The sequence below is a fragment of the Melospiza melodia genome, chromosome 1 (genome assembly GCF_035770615.1).
Source record: "Melospiza melodia melodia isolate bMelMel2 chromosome 1, bMelMel2.pri, whole genome shotgun sequence".
NCBI lineage: Eukaryota > Metazoa > Chordata > Aves > Passeriformes > Passerellidae > Melospiza > Melospiza melodia.
The window spans coordinates 79,701,046-79,722,658 of record NC_086194.1 but is presented as its reverse complement, the minus strand read 5'-3'; the positions used below and the strand labels follow the sequence as shown (position 1 = coordinate 79,722,658).

The window sequence follows — 21,613 nt, the reverse complement described above, 5'->3', positions numbered from 1 at the left end:
GATCGAGCGCCATTTTCTCTTTCTGGCGGTCGATGCGGGCGGCGGCCGCTGAGGGAGGCGGGCGCGGGGCGAGGCGCGCGCGGAGCCCCGGCCATGGCGCCGCGCCCCCGAGGGGCGCACTGAGCGCGGCGGCGGCACAGGGCCGGGAGGCGGGGCCGCGGGAGCGGTGGCACCGGGCAGCGCCGGCGGCAGCGCCAGGGGCAGAGCCGCAGCCGTGAGCGGCGGGTGGCGGCGGTGCGGGTCCGCGGCGGGCGGCGGCGGCCGCAGGAGGAGGAGGAGCGGGAGCGAGAGCCAGGAGGAGGAGCAGCAGCGGCGGGGGCTCCCCCTGCAGCCCGGCCGGGTACGTGCGGCGGGGCGGGGCGGAGGGCGGCGGACGCCCCGATGGCTGCGCGGTTTCGGCTCGGCGGGCGCTGCGGGCTCGGAGCGGCTTCCCCGATGGCGCAGGGAGGGACGGGGCGGGCGAGGCGCTGTACGCGGGGATGTTCCCCCGCTGCCGCGGGCTGGGAGCAGCTCGGTATCGCCGCGCGTCCTGCGTGTTGGGTGTTTAATTCCAGGTCGCACTTAAGCGATGGAGTGTCTAAGGACCCAGCTTAATAGCTTGCTTTGAAGTCTGGATGAATAACTTTAATTGCTTTTAATGAATTGTTTTTGGTTTGAAGCAGTTTGTGGCAAACTGTAGGGGAAACAGGAGTGCCATGCGTACGGAGCCAGCACTTCATCACCGGCTAATGGAACCAGTTAATGGGACCCAAAATTACGTCGAATATCCCTGTGGTGCCTCACGCCACAGCAATACATACATTTAGAAAGAAAGTTTATGAATCGTGTAAACAAACACAACCCACACAATGCAAGCCGTGAAAACCATTTGAATGGGCTTGCTTTGTGGTCGAGAGCAGGTAATGGGGAGTTCCAGTTGTCCTGGTTTGTGAACGGAATAAAAGATATGTGTGTAACTCCTGCAGTGGTTCAGAGACCTGGACTGTTAAGGTTATGAACAACTCGCTTTCAGCAGATAAAGTTTTGATGGGTTAGTTACTCGAGAGGAATTGTTTGTTGTCCTTAACAGTTTTCTGTCAACCAAAAATGTGTGTTTGTTAAAAGCAGTTTTAAAGAGCTACAATGAAACACTTAAAAAGACTCCTGGGATATTGAATCTATATTCTAGAAATCCTAGTGCTCCTTTTAATAAACTTTCTCTTTAATTTTGATTTAAAAAATGGAGTTTCTTTAGCACAATATTTAGGAACTGGGTAAGAAATAGAGAATGTGATAACCTGTAATAAGGTTTATTATAAGGTATAGTGTATATGATAAGCTGTAATAATTTCTGTGGTTTGTTTCATGGAGGTTTTGTGAAAAACAACATTCCCCACAAATTGCAGCAGATCTTTAGAAACAAAGTTTTGTTACGCCTTATGTTTTTCCATTGGGAATTCCTGGATTTGGGCTAAGTCTTACTGAGTGCTGGTGGAGCTGGTTTGTGTTTAAACACTTTAGTCCTTCTTCTGAAGCCTGTTGCACAGCCCTGGGGGTGATTTCAGTTCTGTCCCCTTTCTGACTTGTTAAGGTTTTGGATTGTCTGTGCTGTGGACTGTTGTGTGCATTTGTAAAGTGCAAAGTCTCGGGGTCACACCAAGTGCAGCACAAATGCAGTGGTACTTCCTCCTGGAATAGCTGCACTCAGGCTGTGACTCTTCTGCTCACATACACAGAAGCTGACAAATGTGGGGCTGACAAATCCTGCAGGATTTGAGCGGGCTCCATGCAGATGCTTCTGTTACCTAGGATGAGCTTGGGTCCTGCTGGGTTCAGGTTCTGGTCAGTGCCCAGAAGGGACTTCCAAGGGAGTCAAGTATTGTGTGAATTAGTGCTTTAGGTAGGCTCCGTGAGTCTGAATGGTAGTGTCCCTTAGCCTCTTCTCACCAGTCATGAATACCAGGGATTTGGTTGTGTGTTAGTGAACCACCACAATAGTTATTTAAACCACGGTAGCTGTAGCTAGTGATCTAAATTTGCTTTGATGTGTTAGGTAGGGTGCAGGTTGTTGTGCTGCATCTCAATCTATGCCGTCACATATCTTACTCCTCTTCATTGTGTGTTAGCAGCTGTTGAATGATGGTTGTCTTCGTGTTGGGCAAGGTGACCTTTTCAACAGGCATGTGATTTATAGCCTGAAAAGACCAGAATTTTTGTGCCTCTTAAGAGACCTATGCTTTGAAATGCCCAGAGGTTTCTGATACAGCTGGACAAAGAAGAGTTAATTTTTTTTCTTATCTCAGATTTCTATTAGGTTGCCCTTGGATAGAAATCTGAATATAAGAAGATAAAGAGAAATTACTTTGGTGACCAGAACTGCTCTTTGTGCATTTTATTAGAAGATATTTTAAATTACGAATTATTTAAACAATGAACAAGAATAGCATCCATTCTGTTTAGTCAACTTTTTCCTTAGGAAGCTTTCTCCCCTCTCCCTCCATAGGTTGGATAAGCTTTGGTGGTGCTGATGTACTTGTAAATCCTGTTAGGTCTCTTTCAGAAGGCAGAGATAAGAGTCCAGGAAATGAAACTGACCATGTAATGTGTGGTTGAGCAGATACCCAGGCGTGACCTCTCAGAGGATATGTAAGCTTACCAGAAACAAAAGAAAATTGATGAGGGTAAAATCTGGTACGGCCGAGCCAAACTCTCATTCTTGTAGGCAGTGTCTTAGTGCGCCTCTTCTCCCAGCTGCTCTCTGCCATCCAGCATTCTTGTTCCCTGGGTTCTTGAAAACAGATCACATGCTTTCATTCTGCTTTCAGGAATGAAGCAGTTTTTATTGTTTTCTGAACTAATATGAATTGTCAACTTCTAACGAGTTTACTGTAATGGAAATAATTTGTGGGGAGCTGGGAGGCATTCCCTGGGTTGGGGAGACACAAGAGGCTTCCCTCAGGGGCTGTTGGGACACCTTTGGCTCCTTCTGTATCCCTCAGGCACTCCGTCCCTGTTCCCGGCCGTCATCTTTGTGCTGCCTGAGAGCATGCTTCAGCCCCAGCTCTGGGGAGAGGAGAAACCAGCGCTCCCCTCATGAGTGTGCCATGCACCCTGAAGATCCCACCATGCAGCTGAATGAAACATCTCTGGACACCGTGCCACCGTGCAAAGGCCCTTTTTACTTCCTTACCCTGGACTTTATTCTGGCTGCAATGTAATTTTTTACTGGTGCTTGTCAGTTCTGATGACTGCTGAAATACAAGTTGGTAAACAAACCTTCCAAAATACTCCAACCCAAATGTTCCAAACCTGGATATTTTTATAGAGGTCCTATAAAAGACACAAACCTTTTAAAAAAAGACCAGAGAGATTTCAAAAATCTCTTTCTCAGTTACTAATGACAGTTATAGATAAAAGTTACAAAAACTTAAGAGTTATTCAATTTCCAAGGCAGATACAATGAAAGGACAAAGTTCCATTAGTCTTTCATAATTTCCTGCTCAAAGCAGTTCTTTGAGCAACAGGCAGGTGAAGGCCAACCACTTAGGAACACATCTGGAGATCTTACTTCTGTACAGATTTTCTGGTGTTTAAAAGGGTTACATTACGGCTGTTTTCTATGTGGATCTTCTGACATTCCTCTTTTCCTGAAAACTCTAGAAATGCCTCATTATTTAGTTGACTGGATTTTGCTGGAAGCATTTGCATGCCCATTGAAAGCACATGTGTGTATCTTCCTTTTTGCCAGCTCCATAGCAACTCCATTTTCATTGGCTTGCAAATGCCTGCTTCCTGTAGGAACACAAGCAAAAGTGGTGCAGATTTCATGTAAGGAGTAAAGCTCTCTAAGTGAGCACAGTCTGTCACTGGAGGAGGTTGCCCAGAGAGGCTGCCAAAGCAGAGTGCCCTGGGTGCAGTTAATGGTTGAGCCTGCTTATAGGAAGCTGGACCGGGTGTCCTCTCAACGTTCCTTCCAAGGGGAATGAGAATGGTTCTAAGAAGTAAAATGAGTAGGAACTTGGCATTTTGTGATGACTTCTCATTTCGAAGAGGTGCAGTGTTAGTGTTTTTCCCTTCTTTTTGTAATGCAGAGAAATGATAGTAGAAGGTAGTTACTCTGAAAACTGGTGTCTATGTCTACCAAATACTGTGCAGACTGTTACTTTTTCTTTTAGGCTAGACTTAAAATACTGCAATAGTGCTGGAAGGGGGAAGAGTTGCATTTGTGATCTTTGAAAAGTCAAATGTAGTTATTTGGGTGTTACAATCTATGGTAACAAATGCAGAAATGAAACAAACCCATAGTGTTGAATAAAGCTACACTGTGTATCATTATGGAGATGTTATCTAAAAAAGCAACAAATAGGAATAGCTTGATGGCTAAAAGGCCTGAGCAAGAGTTGGATAGAGCAGGAGTTGGATAGCCTTTGAACAGAATTTGAGACATCAGCTGCTACAATTATTCCTTTATTTTGCTAAAAACTTGCCTTGGTTCTGTTTAAGAAGTGACAGTAGTCTGAAAACTCAGTGGATTATCAGGTTTTTTGGAAACAACTAAAAGCTGTGAAGAATAAATTTTTGTCTTTTAGACAGGCAGTGCAGTGAAATGATAAAGACTCTTGGTAACCCTTGTTCAGTTTAACTGTAGTCCTTTTGTGTTGAATTTGCTGATTAAGAATGGAATGTGGACCAACAAATTCATGGAACCAAAGTGCAAACTAAAGCCTGAGGAATGTCCAAAACATAAGAAAAAAAATTGTTAGTATGAAAATGTGGATAATAAACTGCATAGTAATAAAGGAATTAAACTGAGGACTTGAGGGAATAAGCTTAGAAGGTTGATCTTCTGTGTCCTTTATGGTGGGGCAGTGCTGATCTAATGGATAGAGAGGCTCCAAGAGGACGGTAGATTTAGGTTGAATATTAGGAAGAAATTCCTAACTGTGAGCATGGTGAGGCACTGGCAGAAGTTTTCCAGAGCAGCTGTGGATGCCCCATCCCTGGAAATGTTCTAGGCCAGGTTGGATGGGACTTTGAGCAGCTTGGTCTAGGGGAAGGTGTCCCTGCCCATGGGAGTGGGTCTGGAGCTAGATGATCTTTAAGATCCGTTCCAACCCATGCCATTCTGTGATTCTGGTGTAAGATCCTTACTTCCAAGAATGTTGTTCAAGTACCTACTGAATAACATTGCACATGGTGGCCTTTGGATTGAAGACCAGCTGTTTGAAAACGGGTACATAATTTATATTCAAGTTTTTTCTGTTATGGTGGAGGTTTTGGTGTATTTTTCTTTCTCATGGATTAATAATTTAAAGGTAACTAATAATTTTATTTCATTTTCTTCTGCATTAATAATTTCAGAATGATTGCTGGTTAAGAACTCTTGAGGTACGTGGATGTTGTGTACTACACCCCTATTGACTGTTTATTATTTGTGAGCTAGACATGCCTCAACAAATGCCTGCATCACCTTCTTCAGTAGCATCAGTGTATGAGTTGGAAGACTGAGATGGGGAAACTGTTTCCACTGGAGCCCGATGTATTGAACCACATTTCCTCTGGCTGATCAGCCCTGGGCAGGGTGGTGTCCAGTAGCTCTGTTGTTATCCCCACTGGATTGTGGGCTGTCATAGAGGGACTGGTTTTCAAGCTTTAACTAGGGACTGCAAATTCCTGGGGACTTCACTTTAAAAAGAGTATTTTATGTCAAATTTTTGCTCATTGCGTTTTGAGAGAATGCCTGACCAGTTACTCTGATTTATTCCTTTCTCTATAGGTTCCTGTGATACAGCTACCCCAATGGTATCAGCATGTCTTCTGGACTTGGTGATAAAAAACATTAGAAAACAAGACTAGCATCTGTCAAATGGGGTTGCCTCTCCATTTCTCTCTACACACCTTTCCTTTCAGGGGAGAAGAAGCGAAGAATAGTATGTGAGTTTGTTGAATTTTAATCATTCAATTATATGTTTTGTACATAAATTGAGGTTTGGGGTGGTTACATACAGACTGGAACATTTTTTATATGGTTTTGGGGATTTTTTGAGGCTTAGCTTGTAGCTGGTGTCTTATGTGCAGGGGATTTTGCAACTATTTGCATGAAAGTCTTCTTCAAAGTAGCGCTTTCATGTTGGCAGAGAGCTTGCTTTTTTTGGTAAAAGTACAGCTTTTCAAGACATTTGAGACTGTATGTGATGAAGGACTGTTTGGAGATTTCCTCTATTTCTATTTTTTTTTCTTTTTCCTGTTCAGCCATGTCCTAGATGGATGAATTGTTTAGCAGTAAGAACTAGGATGCAAATGCTCCTGGATCCTCTTGTCAGCTATTTAAGCGCCAACTACTGAAGAAGCTTCCAGTGACCTTTTTCAGTGCAAGCTTAGGGTTAGGTTTTGCATTCTGTGTCCATTGTAGTTTCTTAAAGTTCAGTCTAAGTTGCATCTTGCTGTAATGTAAGAAGGAGTTGACAAAGGCTGAGCTTTTTTTATTACTTCTACAGTTGAGCCTGTGGAGATACCTTACAAGTTTACAAAAGTAGAAGCTTTTGCAGGAAATCTAGATTTACTAGCATTCATATTTTAAGCATGTACATGGTTGACAACAAACAAAAATATGAAAAAGATTTCTCGTCTTGATGCTAACATTCAAGGTGAAAGATGTGGAATTTCTCCTTAAGTGATATGGTCGTAATTTTCTGAATAGTACTTAATAAAATTCTGGTGTTCATGTTCTTTTACGAAAACCCTACAAAACTATGTTCCTGCCACGTAGATACAAGGAGATCTGAAAGAAAAATTTGGAATTTTCTGTAGATAGAAGAAATATAAAAATTCCCTCCTCCCCCTTACATTCGGTTTCCTTTAAAATCAGTCAGCTTTTCTACTTGGGAAATGCTAGTGACCCCACTTCCTTGGCTTAAGGATTTTGGGTTTTCATATTTAAGAAATGGCATCCTGGCCCATATCAGCAGGAGTGTGTCCAGCAGGACTGGGGCAGTGACCAACCCTGTACTTGGCACTGGTGAGGCCTCACCTCAGGTGCTGTGTCTAGTTTTCTGCTCCTCAGTACAGGAAAGACATTGAGGAGCAGGAGTGAGTTCAGAGAAGGGCAGTGAGTGTGGGGAAGGGTCTGGAGCACAAGTCCAGTGAGGAGTGGCTAAGGCAGCTGGGAGTGTTTAGCCTGGAGCAAAGGAGGCTCAGAGGTGACCTTGTCACTCTCCAGCTGAAAGGAAGCTGTAGCCAGGTGGGAGTCAGTCTCTTCCCACAAGTAACAAGAGATAGGAAAAGAGCCAAGTTGCACCAGGGAAGGTTTAAATTGGATATTAGGAAAAACTTCTTCAGAAAAAGGGTTGCCAAGCACTAGAATGGGCTGGCAAGGGAAGTAGTTCAGTTCCATTCCTGCAGGTATTTGAAAGACACATAGGTGTAGTGATGAGAGGCATGGGTAATGACTGTGGTGGGTTAATGTTTGAACTCGATGATCGTAGACATATTTTCCTAAATATTTCTATTCTATGACTTTTTAGATTTTAGTTCGTATTTTAACACACTTGAATGCAAGTACCTGTGTTGAAGTATTTAGTCTGTTTTTCCATGCCTTATTATTTTTCCTTTTTTTTTTTTTCTTTTATTCTTTATTTTTTTGTTATTGTGTTTTTTTTTTTCCAGGAAAAGTGCAAAATGTTTCAACTTCCTGTTCAAAACCTTGATAATGTAAGGAAGGCTCGAAAAAAGGTGAAGGACATTCTTGTGGATCTTGGGCTTGACAGCTGCAGGGAATTGTTGAAGGTAAAGTATTTGAAAGAATGTAAATAAATCTGAAATGTAAACTCCTGACAAATATTTCACCTTCTGGTATATAAATGATAGATTTTTCGGGGGAGTCCTTACATTTGGGGTTACTTATTACCGACTGTTCATACCCAGGGCAGGAATTCCGTGTGTTTAGCACTGCAGGAGTGTGTATTTCTTAGCAAGATGTGTCATAGATGCTGCCTCATATTCTGTTATTAATGTTTCAACAAAAAGAAACAGTACAGCTTTAGGAAAAAATACCATAGACTAATGAATTTTTATTTGTGTGCAATGCAATTCCAATTCTTTTAAGATTTCAAGCAGATGAGGACTTGAGTCCCCTCAAAGACATCCCATCACATATCAAGGGCAAGCTTCTGAAGAGACATACAAATCATCTGCATTTCTGAAAATGAATAAGCTTTTAAACTTTGTGTCTGGTTAAAAATACCAAAATGATATCATTGAGTTGTAGTTTGGTTCTGTATCTTAAAAAGTATATGCAGGTGTACTGGGGTGATTAAGATAAACCTTGTACCACTGTTGCCACTTGAAGAAGAAATTTTTGTGCATCAGTCAGGCAGAGTGCACGCCATCAGATTGGCAGCCCAGTGCCAGAAAAGGTGCAAACACAGCAATGTAATTCTATTTCTTAATCATAATGTATTTCAGTGAGCTGGTGCACAGGCTTTTTTGACTGTTGAGTGGATTCATGCCTTAGTGTTGATAAGAGGTTGATTGCTTCTGTATGGCAGTACTAAAGTAGGTATAACACTCTGTAAGGGTGCTGTTGTGTCTTTTGTGGTGGTTTCTTTCTGAAACTCTTGGGGCAGCCATGGACGAGGGACAGCAATTGTTTTAAACTGAACAAGTGTAGGTTTAGATTAGAGGTTAGGAAGAAATTCTTTATTCAGAGGGTGCTGAGGCACTGGCATAGTTTGCCCAGAGGAGCTGTGGATGCCCCATCTCTGGCAGTGTTTAAGGCCAGGTTGGATGTGGCCCTGGGCAACCTGGTTTAGTGAGTGGCATCCTTACCCATGATGGGGGGGCTGGAACTAGATGATCTATAGGGCCCTTTCCTGTGGGATTCAAATTCTCTGATCCTGAGAGAGCAGTGAGAGAAGCAGAGAAAAGAATGATCAAACAATTCTGATCTATTCACTGCACCTGTGTTATGCCGAAGGAGAATGCAATGTGGAGATTGTTTACCCAAAGTGATGGTGCTTTGCTTCCTTGGCCTGTCAGGGCCAAGTGCATGTGCAGACTGTTGGTCAGCAGACAGTCACAAGATTCTGTGCAGTTGAGTGCTTGTTTCAGTTTTTTAGATGTCATGTAATATAGTATAGAATAATATAGTATGATAATTAATTAGCCTTGTTTGCTCTTTCTACAATAATGCCTCTCACCTGTTCTTGTGTCATTCTCAGTGCAAGAGTGGCACTTTCCAACCCAAACCCATTCCATGATTCTGTTCTGTGATTGTGTCTTCATTTAAACTGTCAGCTTTTTATTGTTTTGTTAAAGAAAACCATGATAGTTTTAATGCAGAAGGGAGAACAGTTCTTATTTTTGAAATGTTTTTCTCTTCAACTTAAGAATACCTATTATGCATAAGGATTAGTCAGGCTTCTCAGAGGGCTTTGTTCCTTTCTTGTTACCTTTCCCTTCTCCTTTTTTCGTCCCCTCCTGGAAGTGAGAAATGTGGAACGGTCATAACTAATTAGTGGATTTTTGTTTAAAGCAAGTGTTCAGAGCAGCCATTTGCCCCACCGACGAGTTCTATTGATAAGAGTGGTTATTTTTATTAGCAGATATTCCTCTGTAGGAAATAGCCATTTCAGCAAAATTCTCCAGTCGTATTTCCTGTGTTTGGCTTGTTGGAATCTGGGGTTTAAGTGTAGGAGCCTCTCACTCAAACCAAAAACAGAACATGTTTCAGATAAGCCATAAAGTTTAAGAAAATTTTTTTTAGCAGTGTGTGATTCACTGCAGTGTGTTCACTGAAGAAGTTTTAGTAAGTCTCAAGTCTTCATTTTCTCTATCAAAAATAGTTCACTAAAATTCTGAGTTTTCTCTTGTTGCATGCAAGGGTTCTTTCTAAGGTTCCTGGGTTTTTTGTGGCTTGTATTTTTTTTGTTTGTTCAGTTGGTTTTTCTGAGTTTTTTTTTTTTTTGTTGTTGTTGTGTTTTTGGCTGGTTGTTTTTTTGGGTTTTTTGTTGGTTGGTTGGTTGAGGGGCAAATACATGACTCATTCAGTATCTAGGATTGATTAGATTGCAGGGAATTTGTTTATTGTTGCCCTGAGCTTTTCTGGTTTCTCTTTGAGCATACTTGACACTTTAAAAGGTAGCATATTGCAAACTCAGCTGCTGCATTTTTCTAAATTCTTGAATAATGAAGTTAAAATCAAATTACCATTGGCATGGTGTTCTGGTTTACTCTAATCTGCTGAACACGTAGGAATGCTCATATTTGCATGCTGCAAATGGACAAGAGCCTAGTGCAGACAGAGCCTGCCTTAAGTAGGATTCCGTGGGGTTTTTTTGATTGGTGGAGCTTTGTTGCTCCTTGTTGCTGACTGTATTCTGTGTTGCTGCTAAATTTCACGTAACACAAACTATTAGGTTTATGACTTCCACTCCTTTTGTAAGGTCATCTCATCTTAAATGTTATTTGTTATCTGCCTCTGCTGTTGAGTGGGGGCTGGTGAAGAAGTGGAAATCATGCCTTCTCTAAGTATCTGCGGAGTTTTGAGTGAAGAGGGATTTGTGAAAAGAAAGAATGTGAGGGGAGAAGAGATGCAAATTTTCTATGGGTAAAGACTGGATTTGTAGCCTGTGTTCCATCCAGGGCATTCTGGGTGTGCTGTTGAATCTAGGTTAGGGTCTTCAGAAATGCCTAGTAAATTGGAATCTAGCTTGAGTTTTTTGGAGGTTTCTTTTTGGTTTTGGTGTTGTTTTTTTTTTTTCTCCCATTAAGTTTGTGTTTAAATGTGTGTGCGTCTCAGAAATCTGGAGATGAACTTATTATTTTTAGGATAGTAGCTGGCATTGGCTTGAGGGATGTGAACTGCTCTGATGGGATTAATTAAAGAAGGCTCTAAGGACAGTTGCTTTCCCTGCCACAGTTGTTGTAGACACAGTAATATTGTGCTTTTGTAGCTTCGGGGAAAGCAGCTCTTGGAATTCAGCTTTTGTGAATGTCTTTTGTTTTTCCGAGTTTGAAGTGTAACAATGTTATGCAGATTTAATACTAAAACCTGTTGCAGAGTAAACTGTAGTGGTAAGTTAATAAAGCAATGAAGTAAGCTGTGAAATATTACCAATGAAGGAGGAGGAAGGTAGAGAGGAAAAATACTTTGAGTGTTCACTGTGAACTTGGCTGGAAGCAGTGGAATTCAAGTGTAAATATTTTCACTCCCAATATTATTTTCAGTAACTATGAAATGTTCAGAATTCCTACCTACTTTGTTATTAGGCAGTCACATGAACAAATATTTGAGGTAAAAGAAATCAAAGCTGGTCAAAGAAGTAATTTTTTTGAATGGCGTTTAAAGACTTCCAAGTCATCCTCTATTTGTGTGGATTTTTCTTTTTTATTTTTCCTTATTTCCTATTGAGAATTTCTTTATATTCAGAACTGCAAATGCCTCATTTTCATTTCTTGTTTTTATTTTACTTTTAGAATCTTAAAAGTTTTGATGCAGGTGAAAACTACTTTTGTAACACTTCATGGAGTGATGTCTCTCCTTGGGAACCTGTGGGCAAAAGGAAGGTATGTATGTTCGTGACACAAATTCTGGATAAATGTGTTGTGTGGAGTTGCTGATTTGACAATTTTCAGAAATTGGAGTGCAGCTTTTTAATGGAAAAAATAGCTTTAATATTTGTTTTCTAAGTGCTATTAGTCAGGGAATAATCTTACATTTCCTCTTTGTTTTTTCCCTGTAATAGAGATGGTTATGAGGACTTCAGTTACCATTTTCAGTCTTTAAGGATACAACCCTGAACATCAGTGTTTAAGATGTCACAGAAATATTTTGCCTTTTTAGCCTAACAATGTGTAGTCTTAGCATGTACAGCATGACTCCTGTTTCATTGGAAGGGTGAAAATGTGATTGCATAGATGCAAGTGGATTAATATGAAATTATTATTAATGGCTTGGTCTGGGGTGGCAGTGGAAAACTCCAGTTAGATTCGTGTATGTGAAACAGCTTTTAGCTCTGTATAGCTAGACTCCACAAGAAAGGCAGGGTTGAGGTGAACAATTCTATAATTGTATGTAGTAGCAAGTTTCTGAGATGCTGTGTCTAGAGCAGTTGAGTGTGTCCAGAAAAAAACATAGACTTGTCAGTCTTGCTGAAGAGTCTTGAGGCCCCTCATGGCCTTCTTATGGAAGACCTATCATTGAAATTCAGTGTGGAATTGATAACACATTGCTGCAGAGCAGGTTGTGTTCCAAACCGTGTCTTTTGGATACTAACCTTGCTCTTATCCATTTTCTTTAAACAATTTTGGTTTATTAATGTTTATCATTCATATATCATGCTGCCTAGATTTGGGAGAAAAGAAGCTGGTCATTCAGGATGTTCTTTTCCAAAGTTGTTGCCATGAGGGGAAAATAAATTGTTGCCTCCTGTAATTGTTGCCTCAATAGGCTGGAGAAGATGTGTGTGTAAGTGCAGTTGGTGGTTTCCACCATTTGTACTATTTTTAGAGAGACGTTAACAGTTCTGGCAGAACTTTGGTTTTTGAAGGATGTTCTGTCTTTCTGCGTGATTCTAGGTTGTGGGGAATGTGAGACTACACAACAGAAAGTACTACTGTGTTCTTGGGTAGGCTCTTTAAAGGAGGGTTAATTGAGTTTACTGCAGTGTCTCTAATAAGCCTTCTTTTGGATTCCATTTATACAGTTGAAGGTTGGTCAATCTCCAAGATGCTTTGTTCTTCTTAAGTGGCTTGTAATTCTTATTTTGTCAAGCTTTGTATAAAACTGGTATGCCATTGGTAGGTTGTGGTGAACCTGAAAAAGCAGATGGGTGAACAGAAAAAGCAGAGAAAGCATGCAAGGAGAACATGCTGGCAGAATGGTTTGTGAAGTGTTTGTGTGGAAGAGCTCTGTTTCATACAGAGAATATCAAAGCAGCATACTTCCATCTGCTTCTGTTCAGCTGAAAGAGAATTGTTTGGAATTTTTTCTTTGTCATTTTACTCCTTCAGAAGTAATGAGGTGTATCTTCTAGTAATGTTCTGTGTGCTTCATTAGTTCATTAGTGTCAGTGGCCTTTCTCTAGACAGGATACTTCAAGATCGATGCATCTGCTAATTTGTTTTGTTGCTGTTTACTAGCAGCTAAGATTAGGCACCTAAAGAGTATATATAGAAGATAATTCAGTGATAGCTTAGCAGTGTGCTTCTTCAGCAGCCTTAGCCAGCCAGTGGCATTGTCTGACTCAGTCTTTTGAATTGGTTATCATCAGGAGACTCTCCTAGTGTGGTATTCACATTCTCTGAACAGAGAGAGACATAATTCTCTCTCCCAGGATTTTTCCTGGGCAAGGCATTGGAAAAGCTCAGAGAAAGAAGGAGGAAAACAATTCTTATCTCTAGTTGCTGCTCCTGTTGTTTGGCCCATGTGGATTGTGTTATGGAGATTGTTTACTGAAATGGATTTGTTAATTGGACTTTAGTGATGGTTGTTTGGACTGATTGACCACTTGGGTCAAAGCTGTGTCGTGACTGTCTGAAAAGGGTCATGGGTTTTTCTTTAGTATAGTATTAGTGTGGTAGTAGAATGTGATATAATATAACTTAATAAAGAATTTGTTCAGCCTTCTGAATCATGGAGTCAGAGCACATTATTCCCTGGCTGGGGGACACCCAGCATGGATACTCCTGGTACTGCTAGGAGATGGCTGTCTATTGTCTGTAGATGGCTGACTGTAACCTGCATGGTTTATGACATGGCAAAAAAAATACCTGCACATGTTGTGATCTAACTGGGCTGGATGCTGTAGTGGCAGAACAGCTTGTTCTCTTTGGGTTCTGTTTCGTGAAGGCAGAAATTAGTGAGGTGAAAAACATGTCTGAGGGAACAGACAGATTCCACTAGATTTTTGAGTGTGCAGATTTGTCACATGTGTGTTGCTGTGACTGATTCTGTAGTTTTTGGCAGGAGCCAGGGTTAGGAAGTTGCTCAGAAAAAATGATTGGTGGGGCTACCAGTTTTTCAGAAAGAACAAATGATGCTCATGTGAATATGAAAAGCAGTGCTGTCATGTGACATATAACTGAGGGAGCAAATCACTGGTTAGTGCAAGATAGATGTGTTCTTAAGCAGTTAAAATACTTTTCTGAGAGGAGTGTGTGTGCTCTATACTGAGTGTTTTTGAGGAAATGTCACAAAAAAATTCTATGATGCCCAGTATGTATGAGTTAATATAAATTGTATGTATGAGTTAATACATTGCTGTTGTATCATAACAGGAGGTTTTACTACTTCCTATTATTATTTTGGCTCCTAAAGAATGTTCTTTAAAAAATCTTTGTTTATGGCCTTGTTGGGAAGGTCTGGAGAATTTTCTGCAAAGAACAGGCTGTTGAAATACAGAAAAAAATCCTTTCCTGTTCTGCTTTTTGTCTTTTTGTCCAGTAGACAGGAGCTGGCCCTGAACTAAACAAAGCTTTAAAGGTGTCAAAAGGGGTGGTATTCCTAATTCCTAAGGCTTAACTTCTGTAAATAGTATATATTTCTGTCTTGTTCTGTGATTCCTGTATTTAAAAACAGACAGGCTTCAGAATTACTTCTTATGAACTAGGGTAGAAGTAAACTTCTTAGTAAATTACAATGCAACAAAAAAGGTGCACAAATGTTTCTCCCCTTAAGTATGTAATCTTTAAATCTGCTTTTAAAAACCAGAAGAAACTGAGAAGATACATGCTGTACATGCAGTGGAGGCATTTCTGACAGCTGATAGTGCAGATTTAAACAGGTAACAGTGGCATAGGAACTGACAGTTTCTAAGTGGATGTTTTTCTTTGTTTTGCAGAGATACAGAACAAAGCCGTACTGCTGTGGCTTATGCAAGTTCTCATCCAAATTGCTTACTTCTTTCAAGAATCACTTGCATCGTTACCATGAGGATGAAATGGACCAAGAGATGGTGGTTTCTTGCCCAAAATGTGCATTTTCTTCTCGGCCCAGAGTAGTGGGAGAACACTACTGGATGTTTCATTCATTTAATAAACGAATACAGAACTATACAGTCAGCATTTTGGATGGCATGAAACAGTTTAGGAGTGACATCATAAACTTCACGTGTCTAAAATGTCAATTCACAGACACCTTGTATTACAATATGAAGAAACATGTGCTGATGAACCATTTTGAAAACCTACTAAGTGCATATTTTGGCGAGAAATGTGATGAAAGTACACCGAATTCAGTTGAGTTCTACTGTAAAAAATGCAATGCTCCTGCGAACAGCCCAGATTCTTTAATGTACCATGTCTTGACAGCTGGAACACACAGAGACCTGGAGAACAAACTTCGATCTCTGATTTCGGAACACATTAGGAAACCTGGACTTGTGAAACAAATGCATATTGCTCCAAAGCCTGTCCCAGGTGTAGCAGCAGCTGCCCCATCTGCAGGGCCTCTTGTTGTCCCAGCAGGTTCTGTGACAGCACCAGCGTGCATCCAGGTTGCGTTTCCACAGAATAATCAAAACCAGAGCATGGTGCACACACAAGCAGTTCAGAACACAGTTGGACCAGTGACTGTCCCAAGTGCCTCTGGCATCCTCCCAAATACTGCCTGTGCTCCTGCCGCTCCATCCTCACAGGTCGCTCTTGTGCCCAGCAATCCTCCCGTGGCTCAGAACAACCTGGGTATTCAGCCGTCACCTTCGCAGGCTGTCCTTGTTTCTCATGGGCTCCGTCTTAATCATTCTGTTGGGAACATAAATAGAGCTGTGGCCCCTGCGGTTCTTCCTCTTAATCAGCCCGTCAGGCCTGGGCTCTTTACTGTTAATCAAACAATTGGGACTGTAAACAGTCTGGTTCCCGCTGGAACGCTCCCTGCTACTCAACCTGTCGGCCCTGTGAATCAACCAGTTGCACCAGGAGTCCTCCCTGTGAATCAGCCAGTTGCTCCAGGAGTTCTGTCTGTTACCCAGTCACTTGGGAACATGAACAGACCCGTGGATCCCAGGGTCCTTCCTGTGACGCAGACAGTTGGGTCGGGTCTTCTCCAGCTTAACCAGCCTCTTGCCCCTGGGGTGGTTCCTGTCAGACAGCCTGTTGGACCTGGGTTCCTTCAGCTTAATCAACCTGTCGCGCCAGCGCTTATCCCAGTAAATCAGCCTGTTCAGCCTCCAGTTTCTCAAAGCACGGCTTTTTTGACTGCGGGCTCTATTTTGAGGCAGTTGATCCCCACTGGCAAGCAGGTTAATGGGATACCTACTTTCACGCTGGCCCCCGTCTCTGTTACTTTGCCTGTACCTCCTGGTGGTGGAGTAGCGACCGTGACACCTCCGCAGGTGCCTATCCAGCTCGTGCAGACGGGGTCAGTGGCTCAGCTGTCCCAGTCGCCAGCCAATGCTCCCTCTCCTCCTGTGGTTCTGACCTCTGACAATGTATCCTTGCAGGCCTCCCCTCCTGCTCCTGAAACAAGCCAGGCTGTCAGACAGGCCAAACAGTGGAAGACCTGCCCTGTTTGCAATGAGCTTTTCCCCTCAAATGTCTACGAGGTGCACATGGAGGTGGCCCACAAACCACTTGAAGTAAAAGTGGAAGCCCCAGAACCTCACAAACTTGCAGCTTGTGCATCATTTCTGAGGATGACAGAAAAGGCGATCCGGTGTTACGCTTGTAAGTGTTTTCTCTGTGAGGAGGAGCTCATGAAGCATATCTTCATGCATGGCTTATCTTGCTTGTTTTGCACAGGTACTTTCTATGACTTAAAAAGCCTCGTGGAGCACAACAAAACTGCACACAATGGGAGAAAGGAGTTGCATGCGAGTTACAGCAACAGAGGAATTCAGCTAGGTAACGATGCTCAGGGTGGCCTTGTGTTCCCACACTTTGATTTCAACACAGTGCTACCAGATGAAGACATGGGTGAAAGAGAAGTACATTTGGCAGTGCTTGTTGGAATATATTCAACAGTTCTTGTCCCTGTTTACATCAAAGTGAAACCTCAGACAGCACAAGTGAACAGGAGATGCACCAGAAAAATGTTCACCTGTCCCTTTTGCTTAGGTACGTTTGCTGGTAGAGAAACCTATGAAAAGCATTTGAAAGAGAGGCATCATATAATGCCGACTGTGCATACGATTTTAAAGTCTCCTGCTTTCAAGTGCATCCACTGTTGTGGTGTGTACACTGGAAATATGACTCTGACAGCTATTGCTGTACATTTGCTCCGTTGTAGAAGTGCTCCCAAAGACAGCAACTCGAGCCTGAAGATGCAGCTTGAGCGTACTGAGAGGAAAGAGCTGCTGTTTGTGAATGGTGAGAAGCATCTTTCTGTGGTACTGAAAAGAAAGCAGTCAGATTCCTGCTTTGTTGCAGAAGACCAAAGGAATAAGGAACAGCAGCCTCTGAGCTTAAGTACTGGCATAGCTCTGTCTGCAGAGAATGAAGTAAATTCGGGGGTAGTGCCTTTTAAACGACAAAAGATTAGGACTGAGTTGAGAAAACTTCCTTCTAGTGAGGATCTCCGCTTTCTAGCAGTAGATCCCAATCAGTATGATCACAATTCATATGAGGCACAGAAACAGTTTTTGTCAGACTACTTTCACAAGAGGCCATATCCTTCTAAAAAAGAGGTGGAATTACTTTCCTTGCTGCTATACGCGTGGAAAATTGATGTTGCATCATTCTTTGGAAAAATGAGAAATACATGCTTAAAGGCAATAAAACATCACAAACCATCTGTGCTGCTGGGTTTCAGTATGTCTGAACTGAAAAACATGAAGCACAGTTTGAATTTAAAAGATGGACCATTGGATATGTAACCCAGCTTTTTATAATAGCTAAAAGCAATCCATAATTGCATACTTATAATTTAGCAGTTTATTATATTGTTTGTTTTAACTTGCAGACTGGCCTGTTGAAGGGTGCAGTAATACAAAAAGTATCGTTCATTTGTGACTGTTATTGTGAAAGGCACACGTAGTTGTGTATTTTAAAAGCTAAAACCTTCAGACTTAAACATCTGGAATTTCTTTTAGCTTTTTCCCTTTCCTGGGGGTAGTGTTGTGGGGATTTTTTTTCGTTGTTGTTTTTTTTTTTTTTTTTCTTGTTTGGTTTTGGGGTTTTTTTTGTTGTTTTTTGTTTCTTTTTTGTTTTGGTTTGGTTTTTGTTCTGTTTCTTTGTTTTGTAGGGTTTTTTTGGGGGGAGTTTGGTTTTTTTTTGTTCCGCTTCCGTTTCTTTTTCTTCCCCTTCAGGCTCCTATTACATTTTTTATACTGTCATGTAAAAACCCTCGTCCTTGTTAAAACCAAATTTTATTTTATTTTATTTTTATGCAGTGTCGTCTTTTCTAAGTAATGAAATGTGTAATGTGGGTTAAAATAACAAGGTAAACTATGTGAAAAAGATGAATTTGATTATTCGTATTTTTAAGTCCTGATATTTTTAACCTGTTTCTGGTTTATCTACTGAAGCAGTGATTGCAGCCATTACATCCATTGCCCTTTCAAATTCCCAGCGTGCTGGTAGGTGTGAAATACATGGCATTGTGATTTTTTTCCTCGGTCACAATACCTTTGCCAGTTAAATCTGGTGATCTGTGGTTCCTGCTGAGTATTAACATAAGGGGCTTTTGGGTGCCCATTGGAGTGTTACAGTGAACTGAGTTGAAATGATTGTGTTATCTGTTAAATAGATCTTGCTAACCAGAGGTGTTTATCCTTTTCATTTGGTGTTGAAGCCTGGTTGTTTACCTGTTGTTCAAAGCAGCATTTATTTTATTTTCTTTTTCAAAAAACAGAGCTGCTTTGGAGAGTGTCAAATTACTTTGATACACAGACCAAATGGCCTCTGTGCATGTCACTTAAGTGTAGAAGCCCTATCCAAATATCACCCAAATATGGTGAAAAATCTGACTTTTTAAACTGCTGTTTTATGCAGTAGTAACTGAGCAGAGCCTACTCCCCTGCAAATTAGATCCCTGACTTGAAGTCCCTTGGGTCAGAAATGGTACAAACTGAAGCTGGATGAATTGGTAGCATCAAGACTTTAAATTGTTGAGTACTCGAGCCCATGATATTCGTGTAGTAACTGGTTGTTGTTGGCCTGTAGAGAGCATCACAGCAGTATAAACCCAAAGAGACTTACCTTCAGTATGGACTGACATCTCTGTTGCAGATTACAGAAGAGCTGTTGGGAAGGTTCACTTGAGTTGAAGCACAAACTGGTGGCCACAACGAGGCCTTGAGTGCTGTCCTTTCTGGTTATGCTTGTTTTCATCTGGCTTGTCTAAGAGCGCCTCCAGTACCAACAGCCAGTTTCATAATAAATAACCTGTAAGACGCATTGGTTTTATTTCCTCCTCTTCACCCCCCTGTCCCCACCCTCCTTTCTCAGAAGAAAAAAACAAAGTTCACTTGTGCCAGTGTTAGAAGGAAAGGGTGATATGCCCAAGCTGATTTCTATTTTTAAGGTAGTCAGTAGACTTTTTCCCTGTGCTGTAGGAACTTGTTAAAGCAGATGCAAAATGTATTATCGCTGTCTCTGAAAGGGCATGACACGTTTAGCAGAATTTCGTGACTTCCTGCCTGAGGCTTTATAAGCTGTTTGGAGCTCTATTTTGGATAAAATCATAGTATTTTCATATTTATTGCATCAAAGAGTTTTAATGTGTATGTAACACAGTTACTGCTATTTGGAAAAACCTAGTGATTTAATAGCAGTGTTAAACAAACATAAATAATATTTATAGGATCAGTTGCACGCCACCCCAAAAAATGATTAAGAAACTGTTCTTATAGCCTCATACTAACTCATTAAAAATTAAAAAATAAAATATACTTGGCCATAGCACACAGTTCGTGAAACCTGTTCAGAGGGCTGTGAGTGAGGAAGAGGAATGCTCTCTGGAAGTCCTGAAATGTAGACACTTACTCTCGCTCCTACAGTCTCTGCCCTGTGAGCCCTGTCATCTTTATGGTGGTTCTGCTGGTTCTGGTGAGACTCCGGGATGGGAATTTGGCAGTGTGCATCTGGGGAAGGCTTGCCATGAATGGGGAAAGATTGTAGAGAGAGCAGCGTGGCTGTGGGGAGCTGGGAAGTCATTTCATGGTTCATCCATGCTTGGGGCAAAAGGGACCAATCCAGTCTTACCAGTTTTCCTACATAGTGTCCAGTGTTGATATTAAACGGTTTATTTATTGGATTTTGGTTTCACTGTTTCAAATAAACCATATTTTTAACTTTCTCTTAGGTGTGTGTGCAAATGATTGCCTATCCATCCTCTCCCCTCTTTTAATACATTCAGAGAACTTTATGTGAACATTTTTTGGTGCAAAATGGCTGTTGAAAGAGACAAGAGGAAAGTAAGATGTAGAACTTGGATCTAGATGCTTCAGGTAGATCTTAGTGCATTATAGTAATTGTGTATTATCTCAAATATTGGTAGCTGCATTTTTTTCTAGAGACTGATGTTCCTAAATCTTGGTACTAATTTGCTATCACTAAATCCTTGTGCTCTTTTAAATGGGTACTGTAGAAATAAAAAACAGATGAATTTTGAAATGTGAAAGTGGTGACTGAGAACACAGTATGGTTGTGGTTTTCAGGAAAACCAAGGAGCTTGAAAACAGCCAAGTTAAAAATCAGGCTTTAACTAAATCAGGCTTTTTGCTGTGGGCTTCTCACAGGTGAAGTCGTTGGGATAGAGAGTCAGGAAACACGCTGCTGCCCCGGCCTTGGCCTCCACATGGCTGGTGTGGTAGTTGCCTCTCTGGCACTTCTCTAAGGACAGAGCCTCATATTGCTGGGATATGGGAATGGGAAAACAGTGGAGCTGCCCTCTGCAGCAGGCTGTATGAATACAAGTCCTTGAAAAATGTGAAGGGAGCTCTGGTCCACTGTGAAGAAGCCTTCTGGGAAGAATGCTGGTTGGCTTGCAGGATGATTGTTGCAAGTACTTGTTTCCTATGGGACTGAAAAAGGCCCAAATCTACATGTATCCTGCTTCTGAAATACATTGGTCTGGAGAGGTGTTCGTGTTTGAGCAATAATACTTTGTTGTGGTGCCTTGAGTTTTGTGCTTGTGAAGTAGTGTGATAACTTATTACTTGAATATGTGCAGTAGGAAGGACTATTATTATTATTATTAGTCATGTTTCTTCTGCATATGCTCATGTGCTGGGAGTTAAGTGAATACTGTTTGGTAAGCTGACATTTTGGAAGGGACCAATAACCAAAACACCTTTGTGGTGGGTTTTCAGTACTGTATTCCTCTGTGGAAGGCTACCTACCTTCACATCACACTTTTTCCCTTCAGTGTTGAAAATTCAGAAAACCTCAGATGCTTATCCAGGTAGCTGATGAATATAATTTTTGGGTTTGCAATTCTCAACAAAATTATCTATAAATCTATAATTCTACTGCAGCTGGCTGTGCCATTTTCAAACATATTTCTCAAACTTGAAAACTTGATTGTGGACACCTTTTTGTGAGAAAGATACTTGATATTAAGAAGGAAAGTACAGATACATGAAATAAGAAAGTTGCAATCTAATAGCAAGGAGGATGCTCCCCCTGCAAAAGACCAAAAAAACCACCCCAAAACCAAATAAAAACCAAACTATGAACCCCCCCAACCCAAAAGAAA

At 41.4% G+C, this 21,613-nt stretch overlaps 1 protein-coding gene across 6 annotated transcripts; it reads left to right on the top strand.

The window, feature by feature from the left end:
* Nucleotides 1-251: 251 nt before the first annotated feature.
* On the top strand, nt 252-20,212 carry ADNP2 (ADNP homeobox 2). 6 transcript variants are annotated; one of them, XM_063159355.1, is made up of 6 exons: nt 252-340; nt 2,979-3,193; nt 5,756-5,913; nt 7,645-7,764; nt 11,455-11,544; nt 14,820-20,212. In XM_063159355.1, exons 4-6 carry the CDS (start codon nt 7,657-7,659, stop codon nt 17,787-17,789), a joined length of 3,168 nt encoding a protein of 1,055 aa, XP_063015425.1. In that variant the 5' UTR covers nt 252-340; nt 2,979-3,193; nt 5,756-5,913; nt 7,645-7,656; the 3' UTR covers nt 17,790-20,212. The 6 variants fall into 6 exon arrangements, with proteins under 6 accessions (XP_063015425.1, XP_063015419.1, XP_063015418.1 ...); XM_063159349.1 differs by having other exon boundaries at nt 2,979-3,241; XM_063159348.1 differs by having other exon boundaries at nt 2,979-3,245.
* The last annotated feature ends 1,401 nt before the right edge of the window (nt 20,213-21,613 follow it).